The 10,084-nt window shown below is 41.1% G+C and overlaps 1 protein-coding gene across 1 annotated transcript; it reads right to left on the bottom strand.

Annotated features, from left to right (window-relative positions):
* Window positions 1-290: 290 nt before the first annotated feature.
* hspb7 (heat shock protein family, member 7 (cardiovascular)) lies at window positions 291-5,925 on the bottom strand. Its single transcript, XM_015966979.3, has 3 exons — window positions 5,556-5,925; window positions 828-952; window positions 291-721 (listed from the first exon to the last, which is right to left on the bottom strand). The coding sequence occupies exons 1-3, from the start codon at window positions 5,719-5,721 to the stop codon at window positions 542-544; spliced, it is 471 nt and encodes a 156-aa protein (XP_015822465.1). The 5' UTR covers window positions 5,722-5,925; the 3' UTR covers window positions 291-541.
* Between the last annotated feature and the right edge of the window lie 4,159 nt (window positions 5,926-10,084).

Raw genomic sequence — 10,084 nt, 5'->3', positions numbered from 1 at the left:
TGCAGCTGTGGCTGCGCTCGGGAACTATTTGGTGGTTTAACCCCCCAATGCAACCCCTTAAAATTGAGTGTCAGGGAGGCATTGGGTCCCATTGAAAGTCTTTGGTGTGACCCGACCGGGATTTGAACTCAGTTTCAGGGCAGACACTCCACCACTAGGCCACTGACATGTCAACAATCATACTCTGAATCTTATAGAAAAATAGAACTACCTACATTCACAGGTTAAATTACCACAAAGTTTTTGTACTACAATAGTAAATGGAAGAAAAAGGGAAATGAAAGGTTCAGTTGTGTTTTAATGCAGATTTATTAACATTATACATTAAATAATTCATGACACTTAATATTAAATGTGAGTAAAACTGCCTTACAGAACCGACTGAGATATGTAAGTGTGACCTTTACTATATAATTAAACTAGCTTTGTTGCCATCATGAAATGTGGATTAGCAGTGGCTGAAGTGGAGAGACATCATAAAAATGACAGAAATGAGGGGTTAAATCCCCAATAAGTGATGTGTGAGAAAGTCTGTCTCTGTCTAGATTTTGATCTCTGTGCGGTAGGTCTGTACAAGCTCGTGCTTGGCCGGTTGTCTTCGTGCCTGGACCGTTAGAGTCCCCTCAGCACCCAGGGATGATGTCACTGAGGTGGGGTCCACATCCTCGGGTAGTTGGCACTTATGGGTGAAAGTGTTCATCACTGAACCGTCCGGGGCCAACTTGAACAGAAAGAACAATGCAGATGACTGAATGTTGTTGTTCTTAACTGTTCGTCTACCTCTAAATTTCATGTTAACATTCCAAATCAAAAGAAATGCTGCCCACCGTTTCCGCACGGACTTCTATCTGGTTGTTGGATGTGGTGACGATGACATCCTCAGGGGAAAAGCCTTGCACATCAACGGTAAACTGGTATGAATCATCGAGGGTTTTGATGTTCCCGGCTCCACCTGAAACCACCAAAAGAAGTGATATGGTGAGATCACAGAAGACCAAAGCTGCTCTGTTTCTATTCTTATCTCCCACCAAAAAGTCAAAGTGGGGGATGGTTTCATCCCTCTCTCTCTGACATTTACCACAGATAAACTGATAAAGCTGACCTCAGACAGCACCAAAACATTTATAACTCAGACAGCTTTACAGATATTAAGCTAAAATTTGGTGTTGAAGGAGCCGAGTCATCCCTGTATTCTTACACATTATCTGTTGGGGACAACCAAGCTTGACTTTTAGAAAAATATTTGGTGGGGTCAAATAAAGTCATGGTCTTTGGTTGGAAAAGGGTACAATGCCTCTCTCAAGGTCCTGCCTCAAGTGAAGGAATTTAAGTATCTCAGGGTCTTATTCACAAAGGAGGGAAAGATGGAGTGGTACCGGTCTGTCATAGTGAAGAGAAAGCTGAGTTAAAAGGCAAAGCTGTGGATTTAGGGTTCTTCTGCATCCCAACCTTCACATCACGAACTTTGAAGTAATGAGATCGTGGATACAAACTGCTGTAATGAGTTTTCTCCGCAGGGAGTCTGGGCGCTCCCTTGCCATTCCCATCTGTACCTGGTCGGCCCGGCCCGGATAGCTTGCCTGCCTTTTATTTGATAGGCTTATCAGTCAGCAAATTCACACCTTCCATTAGAACAAGCCTCTGATTGGTGGGTAGAATCAGCCCACATGGGCTTAAGGCATGCTCAATTCATTATCATTCATTATCATGCTGATTACCTAGAAGCTGAAAATGTCTCTGACTGCATTCCTTGCATACATGGACGTAATTTTCACTTTAGAAGTGGAGGGGAGGGGGGGGGGGGTATCTTTACAGTATGCTCTAATGGGAAACAGGCTTCAACACAAATGGTTGTTTTCTGCTTGGTCCTAGAGCTCAACCAGTGTCAATTTAATATAGTGTAATATTGTTTTTGGATGGTAAAAAGTGCAGGGGTCAAAACTTGACTTTGGAAAAAGTGGGGGGGACATGTCCCCCCTGTCCCTCCCAAAATTACGTCCATGCTTGCATACCTAAGCAAGGATGTGTGGAATCAACCGGGCTAGGCAGGGGCCGACTGGAGCTATCCAGGCAGGGCCGACCAGGTACAGATGGGAATGGCCCATTAGAGATAGGGTAAGAAGCTCAATCATCAGTGAGGGGCTTGGAGTAGATCTGCTGCTTCTCCACATCAAGAGGAGCCAGCCGAGGTGGCTCGGGCATCTGATTAAGATTCCTACCGGATACCTCCCTGGTGAAGTTTTCTAGGAATGTTCAACTTTAAGAAGATCTATGGGAAGACCCAGAACACTCTGGAGGGATTATATTTCCCAGTAGGGATGCACATACTGGTATCGGTATCTGTACCGATACCAGTATCGGTATCGATAAAAGTTAACCGATACCAGGAACAGATACCAATGCAGTTGCTTGAAAGTGGCTTCACTGTAACTTGTCATTTCTGTTCACCTAATATTTTAGTTTTGTGATGATTTCTATTAATGTATTTTACTTTTTATCTACAGTCTTTTCCTGTTGAAAGCAGAGAAGAAAATAAAACCTGTATTCCAATTCATAGCATTTTTTTGTGTGGTAGAAATATCAGCATCGGTAATCGGTATCAGCGAGTACTCAGATTGGTTTGGAAAAAAGTGGTATTGTTGCATCCCTATTTCTCGGCTGACCTGGGAACACCTTAGGATTCCCACGGACGAGATCACGACTGATCTAGTCTTGTAATTAGTACATCTTTTCCTCATGTTCAGTCACTTCCCCGTGCATTGCTAATCCCAGATTTTTCTTGCAACATTTGTCAATTTCTTGTGTTGTCATGTTGTCCTCTGTTGTTGTTCAAAATGAAACAAATATGTTTTCATCAACAGTAAATTTCTTTTTTGTGTCTTTATTTAGGTCATCAAATTGTCCTTGGTTGGAAAAAGAAGCTTGCTTAAAAGCGTGGATTGACCAGTAAAAAAAAAAACACGTTTCTCCATAAAAACTCTAAATTATCCTTTTACTTGCTCACGGAAAAGCTTCAGTTCTGAGAAATAGAGTTTACATCTGACAGGACTAAAGAGCCAAGGGCTTGTTGGAGCTCCATTCTCCAGTATTTCACAGCAGTTTGAGAATGTCAGCTGCTGCTGGTGGTGATATTTACATTTATAAAAAAAACAACAACACAAAATTCCATATAAATGATGGCAAAAACTGTTTTCTCTTGGCTGCTTATCAGTCATGTTCCCTATTGCCTCACTGTGCATTTGTCTATTTTAACAACTTAATCTAAGAGCTGAAACGTCTCCCAGTATTCATTAGTGTCTACCGGAACGATTCATCACTAAATTATTCAAATTAGCTGTGTTCATGATCTTAAGAAGAAGAAGAAAATGTCTTTTCTATAGCGCCTCTCAAGATAAAAATCACGAGGCGCTTCACAAAAACAAAAAATGTAAAAATATAAAAAAGAATTTAGAAAATGGTTTAAAATATATTTAAATTTAAATGAGCAAAAAATAGACAATTGTGATGCATCCCTATTTCTCGGCTGACATGCAGGAAACGTGCTGGAACCAAGGGGGAACCCCAGGCTCTCAGACCTAAAACCAACAAGGAAGTGGCAAAAATTGCTGTTCTACCCTCATCTGCTAGGCAGCTGAGCGGATGGGCTACCCCGGTAACGGAGCCCCTTCTTAGCTTCTTGGGTTAGCTAAGTTAGCTAGTTGCTTCATTGGTTCATTTGTTCCAACAGTAACAGCTCCACCTCTTTTCCCATTTTTGGATTGTCTGGGTGTGACGATATGTGTGACATGGTCAAAATGGCGGTGGTGGGAACCTCTCATTTGGAAACAAAAACTTATAATTTCAGCATATGGACATTATTTGTCCAGTATATTTCGATGGCTGGAACCAGACTGCTGCACCATGTCAGCGCCATTTTTTTCCCCAACAGTCCTGCCCACCAGGTTGAATTTGCACGAGGAAAATTCTGGCCGATGGGGGCTGGGTGGTCTTTCATTAACCCTGTAAAGGGTCATTTTAGCACATATTAGCTCAAGAAAATTATTTTGAAATATGGCAAAAAAAAAAAATAAAAGATTATGAAAAGGAAAACAATTTCAGATGCATTGGCATAGATTTGTTGACCACTCTATATTCAAACATCCGCGAGCTGCCAGGATTCTGATGAGCATGCGCAAACATGAGCACATTACTCCTGTTCTGAACCTCTTCATTGGCTCCCTGTTCCACTAAGAATCGTAAAGAAGGTCTCCCTCCTTACTTATCAGTGCATTCATGGTTACGTCCCCCTTTATCTAAAGGAACTTCTCACAATCCCAACCACACACATCCTCCACTCTGCAATGTCAAACTCTCTCCAAACCCCTAGAACCGAGCTCTGCAGCATGGGAGATCAACCCTTTTCATCTGCTGCTCCAAGGCTGTGGAACGCCCTCCCTGTCCACCTGAGGGCCCCACAAACTGTTGACACCTTTAATCTCGTTAGAAAAGCTTATTGCTAATTGTCATTTGACATTATTTTATTGACTCCCGATTTTATTCTATTTATTTGTCTGGACCCTGATAATTTTATGTAGCACTGAGATTGTGAAATATAAAGTGCTTTATAAATTAAATTATTATTATTCGCCCCGCTGTAGGGATGATTTCTTTAAAATTACTTTTAGGAAAACTGTAATAATAATAATAATTATAATAATAAATAAAAATAATTTTGAACTAAAAATTAAACAAAACAAAGAAAGTAAAAAAATAAAAAATTTCATTTATTGTATGTCTTTTATGTCCCAGTGGATTCACAGTTCAGCGAAGGACAATGTGATGATGATGTGTGTGTGTGTCGGTGTGCCCTGGTTTCGCAAGATTAATTTCAATGTGTGACATCATTCCACTATGAGTGTGAGTGTGTGTGTGTGTACACCGGTCTCTAAGCAACCATTCGGCCATCCATTATGCAGACGTCATCTCAGATACTTTTTGTGTGAAGTCACATAGCTGGCAGGCTGTCCAACATTCCTGCTTGCAGGCATGCAGTGTGTGTGTGTGTGTGTGTGTGTGTGTGTGTGTGTGTGTGTTTGTGCATGCGTGTTTGCTCGTCATGAAGCTTCAACTATAGGACAGCATAGGTGACGCCTTTAAAACGCGTCCTTGCCCTTGACAGACAATCCACAAGGACCATGAGTCGATTTAAAGGTTACATGCCGGAGTTTCACACTTCTGTGTGCACCAACAGTTCACCAACACCAGTTCACACCAGCCAGAGTCTTTACCGAGTCTGAGGACGATCCAGGCACCGTCAAGTGAAATATCTCAAGATCCTGCTTTACATTTCAAACACATAGGCATGAAAACGAAAAGGCTCTTGTAAAAATGCGGTGTTCTCTTGTGTAAACTATGCGCGCCATGGCAACAGTCCTGTAAATAAAAAGCCTTTTCAAAGTAACCAACCACATCACGCCGAGTGGAAAAATCCCACTTCCCATCATCGTTTGCAAACACAGACATGCTTTTACTGTTGACACCTCTTTCAATGAGTTCCAAAAGTTCTTCCAACTTACTGGAAAACCCTAAAGCGTCGCTCCCAGGTCTCATGAAGGAGTCAAAGTCCTCAGCAAACAGTCCCCGGCTCTTCTCCATGTATGGGTTACAGGAGGATGAAGTTGAGGATGAAGTCTGGTGGAAACTGCGCTCCGATCGGTAGGCAGAGGAGTTGGTCACACTCATGGATGGTTTTAAGTGCCGGATAAGGCAGAGGAGGAGAGTGAAGGGAGTGAAGAGGGAGGCGGAGAGAGCTGATTGTTCCTGGAGCAGCTCTGGGAATCTTTAAGTGTTAGAAATAAATCGCACAACTCGAATAATTTAGGAAATGTTAAGTTTTTTCCTGCCTTTTTATTGATTATATAAGAGCGTTTGCTGTCCCACTTTCCCGCAGCCAATCACACGTGGGGTTTATATACTCCACAAGCTCATGCATGTTTGGAAAGTGGCACGTGTCACAGCGTATTGGAAAAGGGTAATGGAGTTCTATTTTTATCACGAGGCGCACCGAGGGATGAAGAGGAGAGACTGTGGTTGGAAAAGTTCTGAGCGATGAAGGGCCCGAGGTTGAGAGGGAAAGAGAGAAGGACCTGATAGGGGGCACAACAGTTGTCATTCCAAACGCATCACTCCTGAAATAGCTTTTCCCCCTCTCCCTTTAACTCTCGCTGCACTCCATCACGCCTCCAGTCAGTTTCTTTTATAATTCTGCTCCAAATCTCTCAACTGAAACTGGATCCACGCATGGTTCTCCCACTAAAGCAGCCCAGGTTTATTTCACAGCGGGGTGTGATCTCACTAGAGATTTTATTCTGTCATTTATTTATTAAACTCAACACAAACAGTTATTAACACTCTATGTTTCTCCTTTGCCGTTGTCTAAAATAAACAAAAGTGAAACCCAGCCTCGTGTTTCTGAGGATAAGTTGGGAGCAAAACAACAATGGAAAGAATGCGCTTGAAAACAAAGCCACGAGCAGGAACGGGGGGGACTTAGTGGTGACATTGCTTTGTCGCTATTAATATCTGTGCAAAGAGTGCAGGTCATGATCAGAAAACACTCACAGTTAGTCAGCGCTGCGTGTGGCTAATCCATTTTTGGTCTCCTTCATGTTGTGCATTTGACTTCTGCTTTGTCGTGTAATTCAAAAGCAACTAGCCTGAGTAAAACGACGGATTTACACGAGTGTTTGTTAATTATCTGCAGGTATAATTATCCTAAAAGCCTGTTTTGGGCTACTGAAGGTAGCTCGCCCTTTACGTTCAGTGCTTGTAAAGTTAAACCACATTACAAATGACTCAACGGGGTATTATTTGATTTCAGCCTTATCGCCACACAGAGCACTGATCCCCCTGCTTAAGGTCGAAATCCAGCCTAGCAACTCACCGCCTCCCAACCAGGAGCTCACCGAAGCCCCTCCAATCCCAAACAACAGTAATGTTTGTCAGCTCGCTGTGGCCTCAACGGGGCGGGAGTAGAGCGCAACCCTGCTGGCCGACACCAAAATAAGTGTTATTTACTGGAAATGTCTGTAATGTCAGTAACATCTGTCCTGCTGTCCATGAGAGGAGGAAAATTTAGCTGTTTCTCGTAAAATACAAAAGGACTAAACTTTTAGCCAGTTTGGGAACATAATGTATAATTTTGTAATCCATATGATAAAAGTAAATCTACAAATCTTTGGGTCTTTACAAGCTGGAGACCTTCCTTGTGATTATTTAGATTTAAAGACCGAGGGAGCCGTGAAAAATGAGGATTAAAAAGCTGCAGAGAGGGTGAGTCAACAGGATACTCTGATCATTTTTAGTCCTTCAGGGTTGCCAGATGAATGAAATTAAAATTACAGCCCCCCCCCCCCCAGTTAAAACTTTATAACAGTTATGAGCTCTTTGCTCTTTTCAAATTGCTTTCCAGCTCAGTTTGAATTATCAGAGAAAAGAACAATTGGAAGCAAAGGGTTGTGAGGTAGGTTGTCATGGCAACGGATACGATTCAAAGAAGCAGACAATCATAGGATTTTGGGTCCCGTGATGAAAAGCTCCACAGATAATAATGCCTTCACAACTTTGGTGAAATGAGTCATCTTATCGCTAACCCACTCACGCGTAGAGGTCAGAGGTTATGGAAATAAATACACCCCCATCTGGTCTCATGTTCAGTTAAAAACGTCCTCATTTTCAGTTTTATTTAGAAAATCTTGGCTCTATTTGTCCTCATTTCCTTCTCACATATTTATTACCAGTTGTTTCTCACTAGCAGATTCTCAAAAAAACTTGGATTGCTTTTGAATTTATTGAGCTTTATGTGATCCTGTTGGACATCTGTTGGTTTTGAACTATCTAAACTTTTTACTTCTCATTAGGGACGCGCGTTGCAGGTCGACTGGTGAGTTTTTGGCACTTTTCCTTTTCATTTTAGTGCTGTGAAACAGGACAGCTGTTAAATGTCATGCTGAGTTGTCTCTCTTTCTTTTTGAAATAAATCTGCTTGATCGGTAAAGACAGAGGGACACTTTCTGTCTGTTTTTGTGTTGTAGGAGAATTCTTCAGAGCTGGTTGGAGATGGAAACACGATCTTTGGTTTTAGATCTAAACCGCGGTGGTAAATGTGTTTTTCTGTTTGAAAGGGTTGTCCTTGGGAAACTCTTGCTCTCATTTTCCGTTCAGTTCAAGTTCAACCTGATGCTCTTTCTGTTGCCTTCTAAGCTTCGCAGAAGAAACACCGTCAGGTGTGAATATTTTTTCTTTAAAGCATCTGGGACCTTAATTTTTTTAAAAATACATAAAAATTAATTGGTTTAGGGCTTCTATTGAACTCCAACTTAGCACTTCATCCTTTATTTACTCATTGTTTGTCTGACCACCTGGTCCTGGTTTCCTGGTTTGTGGTGCCAACGTACACAGATTTTACGGTCCTTCTTTTTGTCCCCAGTAATGAGGACGTGTCCTAACAATGTCAATATGAAAACAAGGCTTTTATACAGAAGTGATTCACTGCAGGACTGCTGAATAGAACGACCAACATTTAAAGATGGCAGTGGAATAAAAGTAGCGTTGCAATTTGTGTTAATAATGCAATTTGAAAAAAAAAAAGCATTCTCTTTGCAAATCAGAACTCATATAAATGTGCAACCCATAATTACTTACTGGGTAGATTTAACTTCATGAATCTAATTGTAACCTCCCTCCCCATTTGCTCCTGAAAGTCTGACATTTTTCTGTCTCATTATAATCCCCTCTCTTAGAGCTTTTCCCCTCTCAGTTTACTGTGTTTTTGCAGCATCTTTTATTTCTGCACTTTTAATGAGCTGAGAGCCAAGTGTTATTGTGTTGGCTAATCATAGAACTGTGAAGAATAATGTGTTTTCTCACAACTATTGTACTCGGTTATTTTCTTCATAACAGCTGATCACATGTAGCCATTAGCAAGCTTTCTTCTCTGAATGACTCAAAAGGCTCCAAGAATATTCGTGCTACCAACTGGTTTTGTTCCCTGTCAGATTAATGGAAGCAGTGGAAAGAATTGAAACTGTTGTGACTGTTCTGATCTTTCCTCTAATGTCCATTAGTCCCAGAAAGTGTGTCACATTGTTTAATTTAATCAGCTTGTTAACTCATTTGTTTGCAGGGAAACTTCTGAGATCATCTGAAATGTTGGTCACTCGTTTGTTGGCCGTCTCTGAGTTGTTCTCATGAAAATCAGTTTTATACGTGATAGGTGTGTGTGTGGTGGTCGCTGCATCCAAAAATAACACAAACCATGTTTCAGGAAAACAAACATTAACTAACGCGTCATTGAAACAGTCTGTGTGTGTGTCTGTGTGTGTGTGTGTGTGTGTGTGTGTGTGTGTGTGTGTGTGTGCGTGTGTGTGTGTGTGTGTGTGTGTGTGTGTGTGTGTGTGTGTGTGTGTGAATAATGAATGCTTAGACCTTTTGAAAGTTGGTGGAGCCAAATGTTGATTTCCAGTAGAGTCAGTTAGAGGATTCACGATGACTGTTTCATGTTTTGATCTTCAGGGACATTAGATAACACCCTTCTGAGACAAATTTGTAAAAACATCTCCAAAGAGATCAATTAAAACCCTTTTTCTAGTCAGAAAATTTGATTCCTTTGTTAATTTTCTGCAGCTTCCATCAAGCTTGAGATAAAAAAAAAACACATTAACCAAAAGCCTTAAATGACAGCAACAAGTGAGGAACTGAAAACTTATCAGTTGAAATTTGCACAGCATTTACCATACCATACCATACCATACCATATCACCTTTATTTATATAGCACTTTAAAAGCACAGCCATACGGCTGACCAAAGTGCTGAACAGTCGCACAATAACAGAGATGAAAAAAACATAAAACGGTACTATAAAATACAGCCAACAATAAAAAAAGACAAGCCGACAAAAAAAGTACCAATGAAACCTTACAATGGATGATAAAATAAGAGTAGTAAAAGCCAAACTAACAGCTAACTGTTAAAAGCAAGGGTAAAATTGTGTGTCTTTAGTCTAGACTTAAAATCTGCCAAGATGGATGCCAGTCGAACTGTGAC

Source organism: Nothobranchius furzeri, chromosome 15, assembly GCF_043380555.1.
Source record: "Nothobranchius furzeri strain GRZ-AD chromosome 15, NfurGRZ-RIMD1, whole genome shotgun sequence".
Lineage (NCBI taxonomy): Eukaryota > Metazoa > Chordata > Actinopteri > Cyprinodontiformes > Nothobranchiidae > Nothobranchius > Nothobranchius furzeri.
Note: the sequence above shows the minus strand (reverse complement) of the source record. Positions and strands in the feature narration are given on the sequence as shown.

Excerpts from the sequence above, each read along its gene's own strand:
- hspb7 (XM_015966979.3), bottom strand. The coding sequence starts at position 5,721 with ATGAGTGTGACCAACTCCTCTGCCTACCGATCGGAGCGCAGTTTCCAC. Across the intron at positions 953-5,555 it reads CGACGCTTTAGGGTTTTCCA|GTGGAGCCGGGAACATCAAA; the intron begins GTAAGTTGGAAG and ends TGGTGGTTTCAG. Across the intron at positions 722-827 it reads TAGAAGTCCGTGCGGAAACG|TTGGCCCCGGACGGTTCAGT; the intron begins GTGGGCAGCATT and ends TTTCTGTTCAAG.